A 25,232-nucleotide genomic window follows, 5' to 3' on the forward strand; every position below is an offset into this window, starting at 1 on the left:
CAAGGCACAGGGTCTTGGATCGTAGCTTGTAAACTGCAGCTGTTCAATGAACCAAGAAAATTAAATATGCAGACGTGGGGGGAGGGGGAGGGAGAGAAGGATGGCTGACGGGATAGAGAGCAATTCATATGGAAGCGCAATAAAGAAGGCAGTGAGGAAGAAAAAAAGCAGAAGGAATGAATAATAAAATGATGGTGGTTGATCTAAAAAACTATGTGGTGACCAGGAACAGCCTGTTCTGTTTCTCCACGCTGACCAGCTGTGTTCTTCTTCCGCTGCTGTCGCTTCCTCCTTCCATCCTTCTAATTCCCTTATTTCTTCCTTTACTTTAATTCCTTTATACTCTTCCTTTCCTTTTTCTCTTTCAGTGTCAGGGTTTGGGAAGCCTGAACTTGAGGTAGAAGGTTCGGCTTCAACTTCCTGCTCTATCACTTTCTGGCTAAGTGACAGCCACTGTCCCGGGCTGTATTCATCTCTCACAATGAAGTGATTGGATGAGGAAAATCTCTTTTAACTGCTACTATCGCCATAGTTGTCATTCTTGCCTCTTCATTTTTAGGCACCGTTAATTGATTTTCTGCCTCCTTAGGGTGCAGACACCAGTGAGGACGGAGAAGAAACAGGCAAGGAGAAACAGAAGCACAGCGCCACCACCGTGTTTGGAGCTAACACTCCCATCGTTTCCTGTAGTTTTGACAGTGAGTCTTGCACATGGGTTCATGCGTCCTGACATTATGATTTTTATCTCAAGAAAATGCTTCAAATCACCAAATATAATGAAAATATACTTTCATTTTTATCACTTGAGGAAGATTTTTTAAAATACAGCTTTAAAAATTATACTTGGGGTAGAAGGTGGTCAAATCATTAATTTTAACATAATCTGTTCAATGCATACTTGTCCTACTATTAAGCCCCCCAAAAGATGACTTTAATGAGAAAAAAATATTCAAAAATTTAAGTAAATGTTGGTTTCCACGATAACCTTCAGGAGTTGGAATGAGGCAGACCTACTCTCTAATAATAATAGCAAGTCATTATAAATCTTTAGAAAGTAGGTGCTATTATTGTCCCCATTTTACAGGTGAGGAAGCTGAGGTGCAAAAAGATTATATCACTTGACTAAGGTCTTACAGCTTGTAAGCACTTATATCTTGTAGAGACAAGATTTGAACCCGTGCAGTCTGGCTCCCAGAATCTGTGCAGTGAGCCACAGTGCTCTATTATCTCTTAATTATGTGTGGGGAGGGGGGCGGGGGCATGTTGAGTGGGGTGGGGCTCTACGCATTACTGTAATAAGGATGTGGAGTATAAAGATTTTGAACCACCAAAGAAACTTTTAGCAAATAATTGTTTCCCAGATCTGGTGCTGACATAGTATAGAAAGCCCTATTTCTGTAACTCGTGGACACTCAGTCTCCTTTTAAAGTTTGGTGATGACAAGCAGTGCCCTAAATCCAGGGAGCTGGCACCAGGAGTGGTGATCTCCTGATTGACACACTTGCACTGAGCTTACTGTAGTTCTGTTGTTTAAATCCTCACCTGAGGATGTGCTTATTGATTTGAGAGAGAGAAACACTGATGTGAGAGACAAACATTGATCGGCTGCCTCCCGTCATGCCCCAACCTGGGATAGAACCCACAACCTAGGTATGTGCCCTGACCAGGGATTGATCCCGCAGCCTTTGGGTGCATGGGATGAAGCCCCGACAAACTGAGCCGCCTGGCCAGGGCTTACTGTAGTATTTTTAAAACACATTTCATTTTACAGGAAACAGAACTACTTGGGAGGACATGCTATCACCATTATATATGTCCTTTACTGTGGAGAAGTAGATTTGGTTGGCTTATTTATCTGAAATGTGTATTATCCCCACATATTCCAGGAAAATAGAAGTTTGCAATATTATGTTTCTTGTACGTAACCTCCATCCTGTTCCTTTTAGGACTCTACATGTACCATCTGCGCTGCTATATCTACCAAGCAAGAAACCTCATGGCTTTAGACAAGGATAGCTTTTCAGGTAAAGAAAAAAACCCCTCCAACTCATGTGTTATTACATAGCAGGCTGGTGTGATTCTACTTTTCATCAAGTGAATGCTTTCAGTTATTTCTACCAACAACAAAAAGCATTTCCATATTGAGATTAGTTTGACATGCAGCATCCAGCGGAAGTTAACGCCTGCTTGAATGTGGTCGGTAGGGTAATAATATGGGTTTAATAATTTATAGTTTTAATTTGAACATTTCACCTAAAAGGTCCTATGGTGTGCTTGAGTGTAGTATTGTTATGTTACAGAATTACATGCTTACGATTTTGTAATAAAAGATTTTGTAAGAAACAGGGGCGTTATTTGTGCCGGACCCTGTACATGACAGAAATTATTCAGTCACTGGATCAATAAGCACCGACTACAATGCCGAGCACTGCTGCTGGGTGCTGGAGATACAAAGGACATATGTGGCTTTTTAATACTGATAATCATTAATTGATTATGTAATGAAAAACACCAAGAAGAAAAGCAGTTTCTGCTCTCTGTTTATACATATAGCTATATACATATACCCTGGATTCTTAGGTTGATTGGAAGTTAAGATCATATACATGCATTTAAAATCATATATATATGTGTAGTTCTTTCAAGTTGACAAAAAGATCACAAATTCACCTATTACCGACAGCACAGGCTTGAAGGAGTTTGAAGTCCATCTTGACCTCCTGCTCTCCAAATTCCCATGAGGCTTCATCACCCTTCACACTGATGGCTCAGTTAGTTTGGTCACCTTTGGACTGGCTCTAGGAAGGCTGTGGGTGGGGGAGGGGAAAAGTCAGGGGACCTCCGGTCTGGGGATTTCTGTGGTTGAATTCCACCTCAGGGCCTGCAGGCCAGCAGAGCTTCCCTGGGCTGTCTTTGGAAGCAGCTCTTAAAGCAGTTGCCTGACACTCTGGCGTACTCACATCGGTTGTGAGGTGCCTTCCAAGCACATATAAATTCTTTCTTTTTCTTGCAAATTAGAGCATATTCAAAGTTATTCCCATAATACACATCTGCAAAATGGTTTTGAAGACATTTCAAATATTCACCACCAGGGGGCACTCAATCATTGAAAGTCAAAGAGAATCTTCTCAACTAAAGTTGTATAAAACTCAAAGTACATTTTTTGCAGTTGGAGATATAAGATACATCATTGGAACAAAAGCAAAGAGTCCCATTCAGATGATGCTACAATGCTAAAAACCAGGCACCCTTTTGGCTTATGTAAAATAGCTTTAGGTTAGAGATTAGGTTATTGCTCAGAGAGGTCAGCTCCAGGCAATTGCAAAAAGTTTTGGTGAAATTATTTAGCACGGAGGAGAAATGGACTTTTTCTTATCTTTTATCAGGTTTATTGAGATATAATTGAATAAATTATATGTAAAATGTACAGTGTGATGATTTGATATGTGTGTGCATTGTGTCAAATTGAGTGAACGCATCTGCCACCTCACATACCTACCTTTTGTTTATGTGTGAGAACATTTAAAGTCTACTCTTGTGGCAAAGTTCAATTACACAATGCATTGCTATCAACTATAATCACCACGCTGTATAGGAGAGCCTCAGATCTTATTCATCTCATAACGAAACTTGCATCCTTTTACTGACTTCTCCCATCTCTGCCCCCATCTGCCCCTGGCAACCACCATTCTACTCTCTTTTTCCATGAGTTTGACTTTTTCAGTGGGGGGCGTAGGGGGCGAATTCCACAGTTAAGTGATACCGTGTAGTATTTCTCTGTCTGGTTTATTTCACTTAGCACAGTGCCCTCAAGGTGTATCCATGCTGTGGCAAGTGGCAGGATTTACTGTTTATTAAAGGCTGAATTATATTTCGTTGCATGTGCATATGTATCAATATCTACGAATCTCCCACATTTCCTTTATTCCTTCATCCATGTGTTGCCTGTTCGTTTTGTTGATGGTTTCCTTTGTTGTGCAGAAGCTTTTCAGTTGTTGTTGTCCCAGTTGTTTATTTTTGCTTTTGTTGCCTTTGCTTTGGTGTCAAACTAAAAAAAAATCACGGCCCAGCCAGCGTCAAGGAGCTGTTTTTTTCTAGGAGTTTTATGGCTTCTGACTTTGGCCATGTCCCCACTGTTACCCTCTATTTCGGTTTCAGACCCGTATGCTCATGTCTCCTTCCTCCATCGAAGCAAAACCACTGAGATCATCCACTCCACTCTGAACCCCACATGGGACCAAACGATTATATTCGATGAAATTGAAATCTATGGGGAACCCCAAACAGTCCTACAGAACCCACCCAAAGTTATCATCGAAATTTTTGACAATGACCAAGTGGTAGGTACTTTAGAATTTCTAAGATGGCTTGGGGGATGGGTGGAGATTTATAAGGTTGTTGCTTGGGGAGTTAAAGGATTGTTTGTTCCTCTAGGGCAAAGATGAATTTTTAGGCCGAAGCACGTGCTCTCCTCTGGTGAAACTAAACTCAGAAACAGACATCACGCCCAAACTTCTCTGGTACCCGGTAATGAATGGAGACAAGGCCTGTGGGGACGTCCTTGTAACTGCAGAGCTGATTCTGAGACACAAGGTACCTGCTGAGTCCTCACTCACATATGCTTTCAGAGCAGCTGCTTAAAACCTGTGAGTAACTCTGGGCACTACCTGGGCTAAAGAGGGGCATTGACATTTGCATGTTTATTTCACAGGATGGCTCCAACCTTCCCATTCTTCCCTCACAAAGGGCCCCAAATCTGTACATGGTGCCCCAGGGGATCAGGCCTGTGGTTCAGCTCACTGCTATTGAGGTATGCTACGCTCTATGTTTTGTGATCAAATCAAATGGATGTGGCTATAGAATTGGAATCTTTCGTATAGGAAATGAGATCTTGCTGTCTCTAATTTCTTATAGAATTTGCCCAAAATTTTGAAATAGGGAAATAGAAGGTTGGTCAAAGCAATAGGAACAGGTGGATGCTAGCAATTCTGAGGGAATCTTATTAAATGGGAGCCAGTGGATTTCTGAGTTTCCTGTGTCAACTGGAGAACTGGGAGAGGGGAAGACAGACTCAGAACAACATGCCTGTGTATGTGGAGAGAGAGGAAGGGGCCCAGGGGGGAGGCGGAGGTGGGGCGTGAGAAGGGGGACATGGGAAATGGGGACACGTCACACCATGGAGCAGGTACAGGCTGATGGAGCTCACCAGGCAGCTCGATGGACAGTGTCAGGCCTCCTCCCCTTCGTTTAGCCAGCAGCTGTTACCTTGGGAGTTCTGTTCTCAGGCTGTCTTGCTAGGAGTCCTCGAAAACTGAGCAGATGGCTTCAGGCAACAGCTATCATTGCTTGCCTGTCAGACACTGTTAAGAAGTTTACACTTGATCCTCAAAATAACCCTGTGAGAGATAATGCTCTCTGTCCTGTTTATGGATGCGACACAGAGTGGTTAACTGACTTGCAGGAGTTCACATGCTGTCCCTCGGCACAGCCAGGGTTTGATTCCTACACTCCGAACTGCTCTGCTGTTTTAGCAGGTCAGGCAGAAGAGCGAAGACGCGAGTCTTTGCCTTTCTTTGCGTGACCTACAGGCTTTCTAGGATAATACTCTCAGAGATTTTAAGCAAATCTGCACAAGTCACACTTAAAGAATTTACTGGTTATTAAGAGAGAATTTTTCCTGTTGAAGATTATTTTTAATATGCTGGGTTTCCCTCCCTTCTCTTTACATCGTTCTCTTAGATTCTAGCTTGGGGCTTAAGAAACATGAAGAACTACCAGATGGCTTCTGTCACGTCCCCCAGTCTCATTGTGGAGTGCGGTGGGGAGAGGGTCGAGTCAGTGGTCATCAAAAACCTTAAGAAGACCCCCAACTTCCCGGGTTCTGTTCTCTTCATGAAAGTGGTACAGTATCAAGATTCTGTAATAGTTCATGTAATAGTTCAATAGTGCTGAGTAGCTGAACTTTATTGGAGCTATGATAGATATTCACCTCACTCACCTACACATGGTTTATATATTTCCAAAGTCTGACAACAAACAGGAAAACAGTCTTGGATTCAGCTTGTCAGTGACGTTTCCCCCTTAGATTCGTACATTGTTGTGATGGTGTCTTAAAGCTTCAAGCAACCCCACTGACAGAAATATCTATGGGCAATACCAATGTGTTTCTCCAAAAAACCTCCCAGCTGTTCAGCTCTCTACGGCAGGCTTTTGGTCAGTGCCCCGAGGGCAGAATAGGAGCCCGCCCTTGTGGCCCCGCAGGTGTCTGTGGACCAGAACCCTCCAGAGAGGGACTGGCTGACTGGGGAGGGGGCAGTCACAGAGGAGCCCGTATGGGCTGTGACTGGGCCCTGCCTCCAGGGGCCCCTGCGATGGCATCTACTTGGTTGTGTCAAAGTTGTCCTCCAGTTATTAGAAGTGTGACAGCATCCGCCCCCGTACCCAGCGCTCCATCATGCACCCCAGAACGCTGTGGAAGAAGAGATCACCCGTTCTTCCTATAGTCCTCAACTTTTTAAAAAGAATCTTTTTGTTTTAAAAAAGAGATAAAAATAAAGGCCCATCTTCAGTTTGATGGGTAGAAGGTCCATAACCTTCTTGTTCCTTCTTGTTCCCCAGCCCAGTCATTTGGTGCCTCCCACACACCCACTCTTGAACTCTGGGGTTCTGTGCATTAACTTCCTTTCACAGACAAGGAAACTGGGGCTGAGAGAGGGGAGATGTCTTACCTAGGCCCTGTACCGAGTGTCAAAACTGTAACAGCAGAAGCTACAGCTCTATGCTAGCTGCCTTCATACCCCCTGCAGTCTTCACTCTAACCCTCTTACACCCTCTTTGGGGAAAACTGAGAGGTTAGGTGATTTACACAGCTAGCAAGTGGGCAGCCAGAGTTGGGACTTAGGTCTTACCAACTCCGAAGCCCATGTTCTTTGCCTACAACAGTGTAGATGGAGAACCACCTGGATTCTCCGAACCAGAATCCCAGAGTGGTCTCTGCCAGGCCACTCCACCCATCTGTGTCCACTCCTCAGCCCCTCCCCGCCCCCCAAGTTCTAGTCTGGAATCTAGCCTTGGTTGGCAAAGGTGAGGAAAGCCACGCAGTTGACCCCAGCTGCTTCTATTCCTGGGGCAGGCCAGAGGCAGAAGTTCCCCTGAGATCAGCCCATGATTCCCCATTAGCCACTGTCACCAAGTCCACCCAATTCCACGTGGGTGAGCCAAGAGGGGTTGAGGAAAACCGAGCATCCCGTTTTGACACTGAACTTCCAGGGCTAAAAGACTCCCAAGCCACAGTTATTTCCCTTGAAGGTTCGGTTTTCGTGTGATCATTTCTAAATTCCAACCAAATGCTCACTCTGCATCCTGTCACAGAGCGCAGCCAGGTAGTGAGGTGCTATTTTAAGCACTTCACATGTACTGATTCAACAACCCTGCTGTTATTGAGGAGGTAGTTGGGGCATAGAAAGTTCCCTGAGGTCATGCAGCTCCCAGTGGCGGAGCCAGGATTCCATCCCAGGTGGTCTGGCGCAGAGCCCCTGCCTTCAGCAGTTCTGCGTGCATAGCAGGTAACTTAGCAAACTACTTGACTTTGAGTCCCCCGGGGCTGCGCCAAATGGGCAAAAAGATCTTGGGCTGGTCCTTTAGGAGGTGTTTATTGGCAAAGCTGTTCTTGTCAGGTCTTGTACAGAGAAGTGACGTTTACCTCTGTGACCCCCCAGTTCTTGCCCAAAGAGGAACTGTACATGCCTCCGCTGGTGATCAAGGTCATTGACCACAGGCAGTTCGGACGGAAGCCCGTCGTCGGCCAGTGCACCATTGACCACCTGGACCGGTTTCGCTGTGACCCGTATGCAGGAAAGGAGGATATTGTGCCACAGCTCAAAGGTAAATGAAGTCTATAAATAGCACCCGGGCACTTTTCATGCATGATCCAACTTCATCTTTACAAACCTTCTCAGGTATATTCACTGTCTGAGTTAGAGTGAGCTAGGAAACTTTCCCGAAGTAATACAGTTAGTGGGTGGCAGAGCTGGACTAGAATCCTGGCCTTGCCTTCGGGGTGCCCAACGCTCAAGCTATTACCTTCGGAGGCATGCTGCTCCTGCGGGAACGGAGAGCTGCTTTTCTGGCAATGGAAGTGCTTTACGAACTTTTTATATAGTGCAGCGGGGAAGACAGACAAGGAAATGGGTGCTCGCAGTCTACTGTGGCTCGTGTTTTCATGAGGAAATACAGGGCCCTCTCCATCCCCCATGTGGGCACTGAGCGGGGATTTTTATTTTAAATTGCTTTCGATCTGTTGTTCTGTCTCATTAATGCATCACAGCATTGTTGAGATATAATTTGAAAGATATTATCTCATTGTTATCCATCAGGAAGAAATAACCCCTACTGAGTCTATATGACTTACATAATTAGTAAGGAAATGATAGAGCAGGCATGGTACTTATCTCAGAGTTCCATGATAAATAGTCAGTGCATAGTGTTTTGCTATTGTCCTTTCAGTAATAACTTGTTCTTACCTTACCATGTGCCAAGAACTGTGCTGGGCTCGGGACTGGGTTCTATCACTGAACAAGATCCCAGGGCCCCGAACCTTGTGGGATTAGACTCCACAGAGAACTGGCAGTCACTTAGCTGATCATTGGTAGCCTCAAGACTGAAGCAGATGTCTTCTGTTTAAGCAGCTGTGCCCCTAACCAATTCTATTTAATCTTTTGGTGAAGATATTACAGAGCCTCTGAAACTCATCTGCTGTGTGGGCCTGAGCATCCTGTATCCCTGATTCAGAGAGGAGGAGAGAATAAAATCCACAGTCACACTTGAGCAAAAACCCTACATGTGTTTATCCATAAATTTCCCAGGCCAAGCATCTTGTGCTGAATTGATGGCGTCTGAAATAGCAACATTTTTATAACAGCAAGGATTAATGTAACTGCAGGCATTGTTTTATCTGAGGTTACCAAATAGAGAAAGACCATTTTCCTGCATTTTTCTGTTCTCGTGAGAGAAAGTTCTCTGATACAAGTATGTGAAATTGCTAGGAGGGAACAAGTGCTGCAGGCTTGCACAGGCCCCAGCCCCCGTGTGGACCTGTGTGTGTGCGTCGCTTGGGGAAAGGCTGCACTCCAGGCAGAAAGGCTGCGTTGAGTGATTCTGTGCAATTAGTGTGAAGTGTGCTCAGGGCTTCAGAGAGGCCCCACAGAGAAGAATCCTTAAGGAACATGGGGAGCATGATGTGCCCAAGACTGGAGTCTATTATTTTACATCAATCTGGTTACTTTCTTAAAACCAACAATGCCAGGTTAATAGTTGAGGAAGTACCTGGTTGGCCTCATGTTGGAAGCACATGGGATAACTTTTTCCTCCTGCCCCTGACGCTTTGTTTACTGCAGGGTGGTAGCGTGGAGGACTGATAGTTTAGGAAGGAATTTGCCTACAGTTGTGTTCCCACATGCCTACCCATCTGGCTCACGTGTTCTGTGTTGCAGCCATCCAGGGTTGTGGGGGGCTATCTCGGCAGTGCAGAGACTGCTGGTAGAACTGGGGTGCCCCATGCACACACAATGACCTCGCATAGCAACTGGTGTATCACAGACGCTCAGTGAATGGGGTGGCTGACGCCTGCCACCACAGTGTCGCCTTGGCCCTTTCCCTGACATTTATTGAGTGTTTACTCTGCTCAGGGCTCTGGTCTGATGGTTAAAACACAAGCTGTGGTTCAGACAGACCGAGGTTAGTTATTTCTGAGTACCACTGATTGTTTAACCTGAAAGCAAGTGGTTTGCTTTCTCTTAGCCTCTGTTTTTTAATCTTTATAATGGGGCTAATGGTACATATTTTACAGTATTATTGAGGGATTAATGAGATCATGTTTGTAAAGGGCTTAGTCCACTGCCTGGCGCATGGTACTTACCTGGAAAATGTGTCTCCCCTACACACCTGTATGTTCTCTCTGTCGGTTGCTGGGCGAGTTATACAGAAAGTTCTTTTGGCTTCGTGGAGTTCGTTCTGTCTGGGTTCTGGCCTCCTGTTGAATGTCTGACTGCTTAATGCTTCTCCTGTAAAGGGTACACGTACCTCCTACCCTCACCCCTGCTCTAGGCCGAGGCTTTGGCACCCCGTTACCTGAACAAAACCTAGTGAGCCCAGGAGCTGCTCCTGAGCCCTTGCTGTCACCCCCAAAATATTCTGGAAATTACATAAAGTCAGGGCGTGTGCCTTTTCCCTCTGTGTACACTATGACAGCCAGGGCTGAATGTGCCACCAAATGTGCACCTGGTCACCCTGCTTTGCTTTTCTGTGCCTGAGAACAGATTCCATGAAAAGGAGGCTCCTTTAGATATAGATTTACCGAACCACCGCCCCTACTTCTGCATCCTCTAAAGACATGTATGGATATAATTCTTTTTGGAGCATTTCCTGTGTATAGGCATTGGCCTAAGTATCCAGGGCAAAGGAAAAATGGGCCATATAGTCCCTGAAAATGTCTAAAATCTCATTATATTTTGGTAAAAGAGATGAATTGGTGGGTTATTTTTTACACTCAGGTGTGGTCCTCTCTATTCAGTAGTCTTATCCAGGAGTAAACTCTACCATCCACTCTGTGTCTGTTGAACTTGGAGTAGAACGTTTGCCACTGTATTTTCGTAGCATCTCAGATTACGAAATTGTCTTGCAGCCTCCTTTATGTCTACCCCACCCTGCCGGGACATCATTATCGAAATAGAAGACACCAAACCATTACTGGCTTCAAAGGTAGGCTTCAGAACTGACCATTGAATAATGTCAATTTTATGTTCCAGATATCTAAGTATTCAGGTGCATTTAGTCAAACAACCATTCAATGCAATTAAAATCATAATAATCAAACCAACTTTCCAAGGTAAAGAATCTGAATCTTGCACGCATCAAAAGTTATGATGGTGCTGAGTAGACTAATGTTCTCTACCCTCAGTCACTCAGGATACTTAAAATAATCCCCAAACCCAGAGTCTACCCTCCAAGAAGAACGTAGACATCGGTGTGAGGTTAAAATCTCCCCAAGTGGTTCTCATTTGCAGGCAGGCCTGAGAACCATTGGTGTGGGCAGTCTGAGTGACATCAGTTGCTAGAGAAAGACTTTTCAAGGGCAGATCAATAGCATGACAACATTCAGAAGGCGGATGCATGTAGCACAGCAGTGTCTTCCCTGCATGAAGCAGATGGGTCATGGATTTTTAACGACCCTATTTATCAGTGTATGGGATAGCCCTGATTTTTATATTCACTGTGGTTTTGAAGTCAAGAAATTGGTGGAAATGCTCACTCCAGACCCTATTTTTATACTATTCCAGCCAATTGTACAAGAAGGAAAGGAAGGGGGGGTCTCAGCCCAGAAAAAAGAAAACATCAAATATCTCCCTGTTTCTGTTGGCATTTGTGGTGGACTTTCACAGCATGTTTTAATGTGCAAACTGGCCAAAAAATGCACATGATTGCATTTTAATGTGTTATGTCCATAAACAGTGCCTTAAAAAAAAGGTCAACTTCCTTCCCACTGCATTAAACTCACCAACAATCAGACTGTGTTAGATGTGGTCTCCACAGCCAGCCCTGTGTAACAGAGTGCTAGATTCTATTCCCTGAGATTCCTCCACGGTCCCAAATGACATCAAATTTGCACAACTATTGTGTCCACTTGTAAACGACCCCAAATTTTCCCAATAAAACAGAAACAGTCTTAGCCCAGGGAGAAGTTAAATATAATACACTTAAGATCCTTTATGTACATTTTTACAATACTCTGGAAAAAGGTGGTTTAAGATCCTGCTCTATAATCTGCCTGCAAGTTTTTTTTACCTCCCGTTGTCAATCAGTTCCCATTTGTGCCAGCTGTGTAGTCAGTAGCCCTAGGTGTTGGGGGAGGGGGGCAGTCAAGAAGAAGAATAAAGCCAATCGTGCCACTATTCTCATTCATTTCTTTAAAACAGTTAACAGATAACTAGGTTACTATAGCAACACATTGTGAAAGTTCTGTTTCCATCATAGATTTTCAGGGGTGACCCAGCTAGCTGGCTTTGGGATGATAGTAGCAGTCACTGGTGGGTAGTATCCCATTGTATTGTACATGACTTTGATCAGCTTGCTTTCCTAACACCTAGTTGAGGTGCACTGTGTTGATAAAAAAGACTGATCGGAATCTGAAAAACTGTGTCTACCCATTCATAAGGGAAACAAGAAGGTGCATATCTGTGCAAAGTCAAATGAGTCAAGTTGAGCTTTGGAAGAGCCGATAACAAGCTTGCTGATGTCCTACATGACATGTCCATGTAGCCTTATACATGCATACATGCCATGTACATGTATGTATGGTATGTGTGAGTTACATGTACATGTGATGTGTGTGTAATGTACATCTACTACCACTAGCTCAGTGCAGGCCCTTTATATGGGTAAACTGAGGGGATGGGTCAAAAGTAACTGCCGCTGATGGAAGCTGGAGGCTGTGGCTTTGGGTGACAGTCTCGCCCCCGCAAAATCCCACACCCTGTGATGACTGTGGGAGCTCCTAACAAAGGGGCTCAGCATTACCACAGGAAAAGTGAAAAATAAGTGTCTGGGGCCAGTTGGTAAGTGTCAGCCAGATAGTACGGACATTCCTACATGGCCGTTTCAACAGCTGCCTTCCAATTCCAGTGCTTAAGCAGTGTGTCAGCAGCACTCGGCAAAATGGTTTCTCCAACGACAGTGCATGTATGTATGATAAGAACATGCATGAGGCTGCCTGGGGCCGTGGGGACCTCCGTCTGCTTGAATTCTCCTTTTGGATTCTTTCTATTAGTAGATTTTGGAGTGAAAGTTGATTTTTAAACAAATGTGATCATTTTAAGCCAAAGGGGGAATCTTCTGTGCCATTTGGATGTGATAAAGCAAATTACTTACTTCCATTACTTTTCCATACGAACTGATGAGCAAGCGGCATGAATGAATTCTCCCATGTTAATCCTAAATTTTAAAATCAGCAGTTTGTTTTGAAGAATGCTTTTTCAGTTATGAATTGTTCTCTTCTTTGAAATGGTTTTGAATAGCTGAAAATAGATGTGAATAAGCAGACTAAAAATCTAAATGCAGGAACCGTTCAGAAAATGAAAGCGCTTTTGGCATAAAATCCCTCTCTCCAAAATCTCAATTTGGCTGTGATAATTTAACCTTTAATCCCTGCTTTGGTATGAATCTAATAGAAAGAACTGTTACATCCATTTGTCTCCCTCTCTGCCTCTCTTGGCAATTCTGTGTGCTGAATGCAAGTCAATCTGGAAAATGGTGAGGAGCACTTAGAAGAAGCAGCCCTGTGGCCAACCCACGCAACAGCTGCAGGGAGTGTCTGTTGTGAGGGGTTGTTCTCTCCTCATATTAGAAATAAACTTGAGTCCTGGCTGGTGTGACTTAGTGGATTGAGTGCTGGCCTGTGAACCAAAGTGTTGCCAGTTCAATTCCCAGTCTAGAGCATATGTCTGGATTGCAGGCCAGGTCCCCAGTAGGGGGGCGCACGAGAGGCAACCACACATTGATGTTTCTCTCCTTCCATTTCTCCCTCCCCCTCTCTAAGATAAACAAATGAATAGAATTTTTAAAAAAGAAATGAACTTGAAGTTAGGTTTTCAGAGAGGAGGTCTGCATAGCAGTTCTTCAAACTGCCCCCAAGGGTGAGCTTAGCTAATATTCCAGCAGGTGCCAAGTGAAAACGCAAGCCCCAGCATCCCAGCTCCCCGTTCTCTCATCTCCTGAATGGGCTCCGAGATCAGGGTTGGATGCTCCATGCAAAAACTCAGATGGAAGGGTCTGGCCAATGAGAAACTTGACATCTTAGAGTCATTTTAATAGATGGATCTACATTTGGTGCTATAGCATAGACACGGGAAGAACCCAAGAAAAGGTACCTACAGGATGATATTGTGGAGCTGCTAGGCGTCCACACCCTGTGACAGGAGTTTTTGAAGGGATACGAGTTAGGCCACTTTGGGAACATTCTTCCGGGGCTGAATGGAATGAGAGGCTTGGGACAGGGAGATGAGCAGCTGCAGGGCCCCTCCTGTGTGACGACTGCTGGCCACAATGAGACCCTCTAATTCCATTGAAAACATGGGATGTAGGTGGCTCCTTCTGAGCCTTTCATTTTAACACTATTTGTAACCCTTCTGCACATTTTCAGAGAAGAAACCATTAAGGTCTGTTTAATTATGAGATGACTTTGAATTGAATAATTTAAATGATCCACCAAAATGTTGATAATATAAGCACACATGAGAAATAATTTCTCCTTCTCCCTCTCTCTTTAACCCTAATGCTCGCGGGGTCTCCACACTGTGTGACCTGTTACGTGGTTTGCCCTCTTCCTGCGCACACGTCTGATGAGCAGCTGACAGAAAAGGTAACTATTGTGCACATTTTGCTAGACTTAAGATTCATATATTTTCTGCTTATAGCTGATATATAACGGCAATTTTTGAAAATCCAGGGTCAGGTTACTGACCTGTAAAGGGGAAGTAACTATGCACGTGTGTGTATATATACACATACTTTACACAGATAAGAAGTAGCTTTCTTTAGTGTTCCTTCTACCTCCCCCATCCCCAGACTGAATAGGAAACTGTGTTGCAGGTGACACTGTATTTTTGGCATCAGCACTCTTTCCCAGGTAGATTAAAATAAGCAATTGGTGGGCCTGATGAGGATCTGTTCTTGTTACAAATCTGAGTGGAAATTATATCAGCCTTCTATAAACTATAGCCTTTGGCCATTTGAAAATGTTCCACAAGTGACTCTTAATATACTGTCTCTTCTGCCCAATTAAGAACCACCCAGCTAAATCGGAGGTTCTCCACACTGGCTGCACATTGGAATCGCCTGGAGACTTAGGAAAGCACACTGAGCGCCCAGGTCTCACCCCAGGCCGACTGAATCAGAATCCCCCAGGATAAGCTGGGAGCCATTGGTCTAAATGAACCATAACACCTTCCTACTTTTGTTTCACATTTTATCACTTGCAAAGCTCTTTCTCCTAATGATCTTATTTGATTTCCAAAACAAGCCTCTGAGGTAGGTGGAGACAGGTAGTGTTATTACCCCAGTCAGTGGGTGAAGAATGTGATGCTTACAGACATTAAACGACTTGCTCAGGCTGCTGTGGCTTCTCACATAAGCACATGGCTTATCCTGTGAAGGGTGGAACTTGAATTAGGACCAGTTTCTCCGACTCTTAACTTAGTGAGCTTTGTTTTACAAGGCATTGCCAGCTAAAAGGCTAAGGACATGAAATAGTAGAAAATGTATATTGGAGGTTTTACTTTAAACTATTATCTGTATATGCAACTATCAAGTAAGGGGATAAAAAAGTAAAAACAGACAAATGAATTGATTGTGGCTATAGGATGCAAGAAAATTATCCATTATAGCTGTGGGCATTAAAACCCACAGCTATATGGACAAGAGGCTTATTTTGGAAATCAAATAAAATCATTAGGAGAAAGAGCTTTTCAAGTGATAAACACATTTAATTGGCCAAGTATCATTTCACCTCCAGCTTCTGGGTGGAATTATGAATGCTTTATCCATTGTGCATGTAAACAAAAGTCAGAGAATCTTGCCTGTTTCGGGTTCTGAAGTACCTCTTACATATGGGTTTTCCTGCATTGATTGGAAATCTAGGTCATCACTAAAGGTGTTTCCATCTTGACGTGTCTTTCTTTAGGAGGAAGAAGTTGTTGACTGGTGGAGTAAATTTTATGCTTCCACAGGGGAACTTGAAAAATGTGGACAATATATTCAGAAAGGCTATTCCAAGCTCAAGGTACCTGGGCCAGTGCTGCTGTGGGTGGGGAACAACATCACTAAAACTGACACGGGCAGAGCTAAGCAGAAGACTGGGAGGTCCAATGGTGGATGCTGATGGGGGGAGGGGCCAGGAGCAACTCAGGCCTGTTCTTGAGTCCTCTTGCAATGGTTTTCAGCTTTCCAGGATTCCAGGGGCTTGAGGACAGTGGTTGATGTATGTTTATGTGAGTGCCACTTTGGGGCATCTGGCAGAGGGTTGGGAATGGCTTGACACCACACTAGTTAGGCCCACAATTATCCATTTGACACAGGGAGATCTAAAGTCACAGTGTTCTTGCAGAGCAGCATGAAATGTCAACATGCTTCATTCAGTCCTCCAAACAGTCATCTGTTTCAGTAGCTAATACATTGATTCAATTACACATATGCAACATTCAGTCCCAGCCATGGATGGGCGTGTCCAGGAGGAAGAGAAGCTCTTAAGCTAGGCAGGTCTGACTATGATTCTTCCGTTAATGTTTTGGGTTTTCCAATTCTTCATTCAGTTTTTCAGACTATAATACACTGAAGTAGGAGCAAATGCTAAAGTTTCCAGAACAAAGCATAGGAGGAAAAAAAAAACTTTTAAACTTGATGGGCTTCCATCAAAGTAGAAAAACCTGTATTCTGTCATGTTATGGTCATAACATCTCAATGCAGCTTAAGAAACACCAGCATCTAGGGGGTGGGTAGGGCAGGGGAGAGTAATGGGGGGAAAATGGGGACAACTGTAACTGAACAACAGTAAAAAAAATATGAAAGAAAAGAAAAGAAAAAAGAAACACCAGCATGTAAAGAACCACTAATTGAGAAAAATGGCCAAACTGGTCTGATGGATCTGTCCCATAGTCCAGACTCCCTCTTTCCCTCTTTCCTTTCTCCTTCCCTTTCTTCTTCCCTCCTTCTGATCCTTTCCCCTCACTGTTCTCCTCCTCCAGTTTTTTTGAGATATAATTTCCATACATGAAGTAATCCATTCAATGAGTTTTGATTGTTGTATACTTTTATGTAAACTACCACCAAAACAGGTCAAAGAACATTTCGATCACCATGGAAAACTCCTTTGTACCCCTTTCCTGTCAGTTCCCCACAACATTTCGTCCCTCCCAGTGACAACAGATCTGAACTCATCACCACAGATGAGTTTCCCTGTGTTTACACTTCGTATGAATGGACTCATACAATACATATCCTGTGTGTGTCTGGCTTCTCTAGCCCAACATAGTGGTTTTGGGATCCATCCTGTTGTGTGCACAGTGATTTTCCCTTTTTGTCCTTGTGTGGATATGCCCCACTTTGTCCATTCTGCTGCTGCTGAACCTGCTACGGACATTCCCGTCCCATGTGGACTTGTTTTCATTTCTCGTGGACAATTACGTAGGATTGCAATTTCTGCATCACAGACTAGGTGGCTAGTTAGCTCCAGGTGGTTGTGTCTTTCCACACTCCTGCCAGGGAGATGAGAATCCCAATGGCTCCATCCACATCCTCATGCCCATTTGGTATTATCAGTCTTTTTCGATTTTTAGACTCCACCTGTACTTTAATGAGAAATTAAGAACCTGTTGATGGTTTTCAGATATATAATTGTGAACTCGAGAATGTAGCAGAGTTTGAGGGCCTGACGGACTTCTCAGATACCTTCAAGCTGTATCGGGGCAAATCAGAGGAGAATGAAGATCCTTCTGTGGTAGGAGAGTTTAAGGTGAGTAAAATGTGTATTTGTTTGTCCTACTTAAAATCCACCTTTGTTTTCTTTATAGGACTAGGCTGAAGGACAGCCAGCCTGCAGGGTAGGCTCATGTCCGCTGACATCTGAAACATGCTAGGAGGTGCTACCTAGAAAAAGGGTGGCAGGGTTGGGAAAAGAACACTCAAAGCCATTCTCCTCCCTGCTCATGCCAAGCAGCCTTGAATCCTATAGATTCAGCCTCTCTAGTGCCCCTCCCCAGGCTCACTGCCCTTCCAGGCTTTCGGCAGGACCAATGTGGCAACTTCCCAAGTGATCGTCCTTGCCACCTTTCTCGTCCCCTCCAGTCCATTCCCCCATGTGACCAAATCTGATCATGTTTCTTGTCTGCTTGAAGACACCTTGTGGTTTCCTACCAGACCAACTCATTTCTAAGGTGAGCCAGTGTTTCGCAAGCTACTTAGCTACTTGTCTCCCCTGCCACCACACCCTCCAGCTCAGGAGGACCTCTCCCAAGCCCTAGACACACCTTGCTTCTCACAATCGAGATGTAGGACAGGCTCTGATTCCTTCTCTGGATGCCCTTTCTTCCCTCTTTATGGTCTGACAAACTCCTATTCATTCTCTTAAGCTAGCTCAAATGTCACATTCTTTGTGAAGTGTTCCCTGACTGCTTCCGGCTGAGTGACTCACTCCTGCTCCAGGCTCTCCTAGATCTGGGTTCCCGCCCCTGTGAAAGCATCTTTCACTCTGTAAGTTTCTGCTTTCACCACGGCTCCTCCCTCCAACCACTGCTGGCAAATCCATGGCAGCTGGCAAATCCATGGCAGCTGTGCCATTGCTCCCCATTCCTTTCCACTAGCGGACACTGCTAACTGATCGGAGCATTAAATCCTATAGGAGGTCTCCAAGTCCTGGTTACAACTTCCCACCAAGCAGTCAAAGATGGCATGGGAGTCAAACCTGAGCTATCTCTGCACCTGACTGGGCTCCTTGAGTTTATTTCCAGGTTCCCAGTGTGTGGTACATATTAGGTGCTTCCTTCAGGCTTCTTTGCTGAGTGAGCAAAGCTGGAACTAACACCCACGTGCTCGGAATCCAACTTTAGTGTTTTCTCTGGTAGTTAAACTGGTTTCAGGACAAAATATGTGGCGTCTCAAGTGGGCCTGGTGGCTCACTCATTCCAAAAACATTCTTTGTGCCCCAGCTGCATGCCCAGCCCTGTGTTAGGTCCTGGAGATCGAGGGGTGAAAAGACATACTGCTCACCTCAGGAAGCTCGCAGCCTAGTGAAGAGTGTAGACAATAAATAGACAATCACCACACAGAGGGCGGTGCTGAGACGGGTGAGTGCAGCGTTAGATGAGAGCATGCAGGAGACACACCTAGCCCAGGGCAGTCAGGGAGGTTTCCTGGAAGAGGAGACACCTTTCAGCTGGGCCCTGAGGGATGAACAGGTGTTTGCCTTGGAGTGGGGGCCGCTAATGGGGTGACACAAGAAAAGGAAAATCACCCTAGTACTTTATGGGATTTAAAAAAAAATCCCTTTATTCCTACCTTCCCAATATGTGCAGAATTTCACTTCTTACCACCTCCCTTGCCATCATACTGGTCCAAGCCACCTCCACCTTTTGCCTGGTCTCCCTGCTTCTGCCCTGTCCTTTCTTCTCCCCTGTAATCTGTTAAATAATTACATTATCATTTCACTTTCCCTACTGGAAGTGTGCAAAGTACAAATACATGTTGTCATTTTCACAAAAGGCAGCCCATCCTCACCCAACTGCACAACCCTTGTGGCTGTCCTGGGGTGTCCTGGTGGAGGAGGGCCCTGCCCAGAGCCCTCTGCCCAGGTCGCCCAGGGCCCTGTGAGTACATCTGTGTATGTCTCTTTTCTAGGGCTCCTTTAGAATCTACCCCCTGCCCGATGACCCCAGCGTGCCAGCCCCTCCCAGGCAGTTTCGGGAATTACCTGACAGCATCCCGCAGGAATGCACAGTTAGGATTTACATTGTTCGAGGCTTAGATCTCCAGCCCCAGGACAACAATGGCCTGGTAAGAGTTTGGGTGTGGGTTCTTCTCCAGCAGCAAAATAATTACAGTCATCAACCACAGTAATTGTCATGTTCTTTCTTTTGGGGCGTCTGTTATCTCACTGGGGGAAAGATACTTTATCAAAACAATGTATTCAGGAGAGGATTGTCCCAATGCGCATTTCTCTAAGAGCTTGAAGGGGCTTCCATCCTCTGGGTCCTCCTTCTCTATTTACAGATGTGCCCTTGGAGGAGATTTGCTTGTCACTCCTCCCTGCCACTGCCCCCTCCCCCACTCTGCTTCTCAGAGGCGTGCTGGCTGTGTGCCACCCAAGTGGAGACATTGCTCAGACCTTGTCTGAGGTGCATGGGTGCCACGTCGCCCCCTCGCTGCAGTTTGGGAGTGGCTGCAGAGGCACGCCTGAGCCTGTCCCAGGAAGTGACTTGAGCTTGCCCCTCATGGTGCCATAACACACCATCTGTTTTGTCCTCACAGTGTGACCCTTACATAAAAATAACACTGGGCAAAAAAGTAATCGAGGATCGGGACCACTACATACCCAACACTCTCAACCCGGTTTTTGGCAGGTAAGACACTTTTCTCTGCTTTCGGCAGACACTTCATTTCTTTGTGGCATCGTATTAAGAATGTGGTATGTGCTGAGCTCTGGTCTAGGCTCTGAAACTGTGACCGTGAACTAGACACATATTCTAGTCATTAGGGCAGGTAATAAATGTGACAATGCGCAAATGGAAGAATTCCACAGGAGTGCAAAGTGCCAGGAAGAAAATAAAGCAAGTCATGAGAGGGACTCCTCTGAGAGAGCTTTGCTGTCAGTCCTGGGGACACGGGTGCCAGAGCAGGGGCAGGCGCAAGGCCCAGGAATCGGATACCTTTGGGTTCCAGACAAGAAGGGAGAGTTGGGTAACAGGTGCCTTACCTGTGGTGACAATGTGGTTCTCGCTCCCTGAATCCAGTTTGGGCCCTGATTTCTGGGATGTGTGAATTCCACCATTGTGATCCAGTGAGTATACGGGGCTGGGCAAAAGGAGGCTTACGCAGAGTTAATTTTGTGTCATTATTCCTTAATTTTTGTATCATTTATTTGTGTTACAACTGTAAACCTACTTTTGCCCACCCCTGTGTTATTGACCCGATGAAGACGAAGGAGGGGACAGAAAGTGGTGGGGTCACACTGTCCTGCCCCTCTGTCTTCTGTCCCCAAAGATTCTTGAAACAGCATCATTTTCTTCATCGTTGCCACTTTAGACTTGTTTCTGGGCTGTCTGAAGTTCTCATCAGAACCTTCTCAAGGGTAAGGCGAATGCAAGTGACCTCTACACAGGGCTGGCACGTTGCAGTTATGAATTGTGTTCATATTTAATAATAGCTGTTATTAGCTAACTTCTGTGTGCAGACACCATGCTGAGCCGTTCATATAAACCATCTCAAAAATCTCACAACTCTGAGTTGTTGTTGTTTAGCCCCATTTTACATCAGAGGAAACAAAGGCACAGAGAAAATCGGGGTCTAAAGTGCTCAGCTGGTGAGAGGCAGAGTCAGGACTCAAACCCGGGCATCTGACTGCAGCATCCCCACGGTGTCCCCGCCGTGCTCTCTGTGGCTGCCCCTGTGTGACTGCCATCCCATGTCCAGTCAGGGACGAGGGGCGCACTTGACAGGTGAGGGAAACAGACCCCCAGAGCTCTGTCCACAGACCCAGTATGTTACGGGACTGAGATTTAGGCAGAAATTCCCAACTCCAAGCCCCAGATTTTTCCAAAACCCTTGGTAATGTTTCGTGTTCATGGCAAAGCCACTACTTATAGAAAAATGTTCCTCAACCCAAACATTTGTGAAAACAGTGTTATTTTCCAAGAATCTTGCCAAGCAGAAGAATACTTCGGTCTTGTCTGACGTGTGCCTTACCTGTTCATTTCTGGCTTTATCCTCTCACCCAGCCTCTCCTTTCCCACTCATGTTTGTTGGTTTACACCCTTTGCATCCCCTCTCTGTCTCCCCTGTGTGCATTTGAATGTGCACGTGAGTGCACACACAAGGAAGTCTTTGTCACTCAAAGTCAGGTGCGCACACACCACTGTCCCCTCGCTCACACCCTGTGATACCCGTGCACAGGTGACCCTGCCCTCGCTCAGCTCCGGGACGCGCATGCGCGCTCACCCTCTGTGCTGCACACCCCGAGGCCCCGTGCCGGGGCCAGGGAGTAGAAGTAATCCTCTGGCACGGCAAAGTGATGGTTTTCCTCTTCTCCTGCAGATCCAGCCCTGAGGTCTAGACAGGAAAAGGCACGCAGGGCAGGAAGGAGGGCTCCGTGTGAGGGAGACAGGGAAGCGGAGAAAGCCAGCTTTTGAGGGAGAAAGGCGGCCCTGTCTGAATCGCTTGTCTCAAAGGAGCCAAGCACAAGCTTAATTAAGTGACAGGAAAAGTCTTGCTCCAAGCCACCCAGGGAGGAAGTGATGCTGTCAGGCTCCGTTCAGCCAATCCCTGCCTGGCAGGCTTGCAGACTTCTCCCCATCCAGCCAGGTGGGGCCAAGGAGATGCCAGCTCTGCAAGCCCTCAGACGACTGTGGTCCCTGGCCTCAGTCTTAGGGGCTGAGGGTCTTCTCAGCAAGACTCTCAGGGACTCTGGGGCAGGAATTTGGGAAGAGACAAAATTCCCGTCCTTAGCCATTGTTCATTGTGTCCAACCACATCATGACCAGCTCACATTCAATGGAAGGTCAGTGTCTTCCATAAAAATGTTAATTGGTGTGTTCCAAGAAAAAAAGCATTTCTTTATCAAACCAAGAAGCTTGGGCTGGCAAAGATGGACCTCTCAGAGCCTTTTGTTTGCTCGGGGGATGTCAAAGGAAGTGGTTCTCAATCTTACATTGAACCCAAGAATTCTTTTAATCCAGTGGCACATACTACCTGTCCCTGGGAATCCGCTGTCGGGACTGTGGTGTTAGGGTGCGTGTGGACACAGTGCTTCACGTGTGGTCAGGATTCAAGCACCTGTTCTCCTGTGCCTGCTGCGCCTGCTCGGCTGCCACAGTCTGGGGGAGTCGCTGAGATTTATCCAGGAGACGTCCTGGAAGCTTTCCTCCAGAGCCCCATTGATACACACCCTTCTGCTCATACGGATTAATCAACAATCCCGGCTCCTCGGGCAGGAACCAGTCTACACACCCCAGCGCAAAGAGAAGGGGAGGAGGCCCAAGGAGAAAGGAGGGGAGAGGCCTCTCAATTTTCTGCCAACAAAATTCACTGGGCACCTGCTAGGGGACCCGTACCTCTGTGGATGGTGCAAACACAGAAGCAAACCCGTCCTCCTGGAGCTTATTCCATTGGGTTTATCTCCCTCACAGAACCTGTACCACGCTGCTCGCCTTCCACAGAAAGCACTGTTTAATTTTTATTTTTACCTCAGAAGTGTTTGCATTTTTTCTTGGGCACCAGAACATTTATTGCGGGAGTAATCAGTGAAATCCTTAAGATGAACTGGACGCTGCTGCGATAGCTGCCCTCCTGGGTTTAGGTGGTGTTCCTTCACGGAATCCATGGGGCTCCATGCCTGAATCTGCAGTGCACGATTTTTAGGGGCCTCATGTGACCAGTACCAGTAGTGTTTTGTCGGTTAGCCTTTCTTCTGCTTGGCACTTGCCGCAGGTGGACTTCTGCAGGTGGTAGGCTTTCAGGCCACAGCGGTGGCCCAGTGTGTGCATCTTGTTGCAGCTCTTGCCGAATGATGACGTCCCTTTTGTCATCTCGCTTCTGCCACTGAGACCAAAGATAGAAGTGTTTGCATTTTAATGTGGATGCTACGGAAAGGCTTTAAGAACCAGTGGTGGATCAGAGGGCCTGGGAGGAGAGTGGGAGCCTTCTCGGCACCCTGCACTTCGCCTGGTGCTGGTGGATTCCGCTCTCACTCTCCCCTCCCCCGTGCTCTATGGGGCGGTGGTCTCTGCTCAGGCAGAAGAGGGAGCAGAGCAGGGGCACAGGTCAGGGGCTGTAAGTCAGGGCGCCTGCACCTTACTAATATCCCAGCTAGGCAGAGATGGATGCCTGGGTGCCCCACTTGATAGGCTTGTGTTAGTAGTGTTAATATTATAATTAATAATAGTTATTATGCCCTGGCTGGTGTGGCTCAGTGGACTGAGTGCCATCCTGTGAACCAAAGGGTCGCTGGCTCGGTTCCCAGTCAGGGCACATGCCTGGGTTGTGGGCCAGGTCCCCAGTGGAGGACGCACAAGAGGCAACCACACATTGATGTTTTTCTCCCTCTCTTTCTCCCTCCCTTCTCCTCTGTCTAATAATAGATAAAATCTTAAAAAATAATAATTATTATTACAGCCCTTGGGTTTTGAGCAATGCACACATGCCAACTGCTTTCTAAACATTTTTGCACTTGACTTGCATGGTAGGTATCATCACCATTCTACAGATGAGAAAACTAAGCACGAAGAGGTTAAGTGGCCTAGGGTCCCACAGCTAGTAAGCAGCAGAGCTGGGGTTTGAACTTAGGTGCTTAAAGCCCGTGATCTTCTCCTGAGCAGGTGTATATAATCTCTTGTTCTCATTAGAAGGACGTACTACTTACCAAGTACCCTACCCGCTCCCCCTCGTCCGGTCACCCAGTCAGGACGTTCCTCTTCGGCAGGCACAGCCCTGCCTGGGGCTTCTCCGCAGAGCCCGGGCGTTTGAGACATGACTTGGGTGGACCACGCAGAGTCTAACCTTGCATTTGTCTTTTTAGGATGTATGAACTGAGCTGCTACTTACCTCAAGAAAAAGACCTGAAAATTTCTGTCTACGATTACGACACCTTCACCCGTGATGAAAAAGTGGGGGAAACGATAATCGATCTGGAAAACCGGTTCCTTTCCCGGTTTGGGTCCCACTGCGGCATCCCTGAGCAGTACTGTGTGTAAGCTTGGTTTTCACAAACCTTAGTACTTTATTTAATCCATCATTCCCTGAATGTTACCACTTCATCATGTAACTGTTTTTAACAGTGAGGTATTTTACTTCTTACACTTTTGGTATTGTCTTCACGCCCAATGTTGTATTCTCAAATCTCAGGCATCTCAGTGTGGACAGCAGTCTTCACAAGAAAGACCTGATCTGCGTTTAGGTTTTCATAAAATCGACAGTTCAAAAACTAGATTCACATCCGAAGTGCCTCATGCACTTAGAAGTTTTCTAATAACTGAATCAAGTTATTGTTGAATGAATAAAACTACGAGTTCAGTCCCACAGTTGTGCTGGCCACACATGTAGACAGTTTGCTCCTTCTAATGTCAGCACCCGGGAAGCTTTTCCGTCTCCCTGGGTGCTTGGCTTCCTGCTCCTTTGAGTCAGACACCTACTGGTTTCCATGGTAGGGTTATCTTCCAGAGAGTCAGGGCCAAAGCATTCCCATCTCCACGGGGCGCCATTCACACGGGAGTCTGTGTAAAACACTGGCCCTTGGAGTTGAGCGCCGCTCTGTGGCGATGGCAGGAGGAGCAGTGTTTGGAGAACCAGCCCCCTTGGTCCCATTCTTTGAACCTCCCTCCGTGATGCCAGGGACTGAGAATGGGCAATGTGTGATGGCAGGAATTCCCTGCCCTTTGGAACCAAGGATTCCCAGACACTTCCTCCCCAAGAGATCAATT

General features: G+C 45.9%; 1 protein-coding gene and 1 pseudogene across 2 annotated transcripts in view; one reads left to right on the forward strand and one right to left on the reverse strand.

The window, feature by feature from the left end:
- Positions 1-25,232, forward strand: part of MYOF (myoferlin) — a 142,416-nt gene that overhangs the window by 98,786 nt on the left and 18,398 nt on the right. For both annotated transcript variants that reach the window (XM_024563408.4, XM_024563409.4), the window contains 14 exons: positions 590-698; positions 1,947-2,024; positions 4,159-4,340; positions 4,435-4,593; positions 4,712-4,810; positions 5,740-5,901; positions 7,719-7,884; positions 10,682-10,758; positions 14,402-14,413; positions 15,734-15,832; positions 17,435-17,560; positions 19,441-19,596; positions 20,071-20,162; positions 24,332-24,502. In XM_024563408.4, the coding sequence (XP_024419176.2) occupies positions 590-698; positions 1,947-2,024; positions 4,159-4,340; positions 4,435-4,593; positions 4,712-4,810; positions 5,740-5,901; positions 7,719-7,884; positions 10,682-10,758; positions 14,402-14,413; positions 15,734-15,832; positions 17,435-17,560; positions 19,441-19,596; positions 20,071-20,162; positions 24,332-24,502 (1,688 nt within the window). The remainder of the gene's footprint in view (positions 1-589; positions 699-1,946; positions 2,025-4,158; positions 4,341-4,434; positions 4,594-4,711; positions 4,811-5,739; positions 5,902-7,718; positions 7,885-10,681; positions 10,759-14,401; positions 14,414-15,733; positions 15,833-17,434; positions 17,561-19,440; positions 19,597-20,070; positions 20,163-24,331; positions 24,503-25,232) is intronic.
- On the reverse strand, positions 23,067-23,342 carry LOC112307345 (large ribosomal subunit protein eL37 pseudogene; annotated as a pseudogene).

The sequence above is a fragment of the Desmodus rotundus genome, chromosome 4 (genome assembly GCF_022682495.2).
Source record: "Desmodus rotundus isolate HL8 chromosome 4, HLdesRot8A.1, whole genome shotgun sequence".
Classification (NCBI taxonomy): domain Eukaryota; kingdom Metazoa; phylum Chordata; class Mammalia; order Chiroptera; family Phyllostomidae; genus Desmodus; species Desmodus rotundus.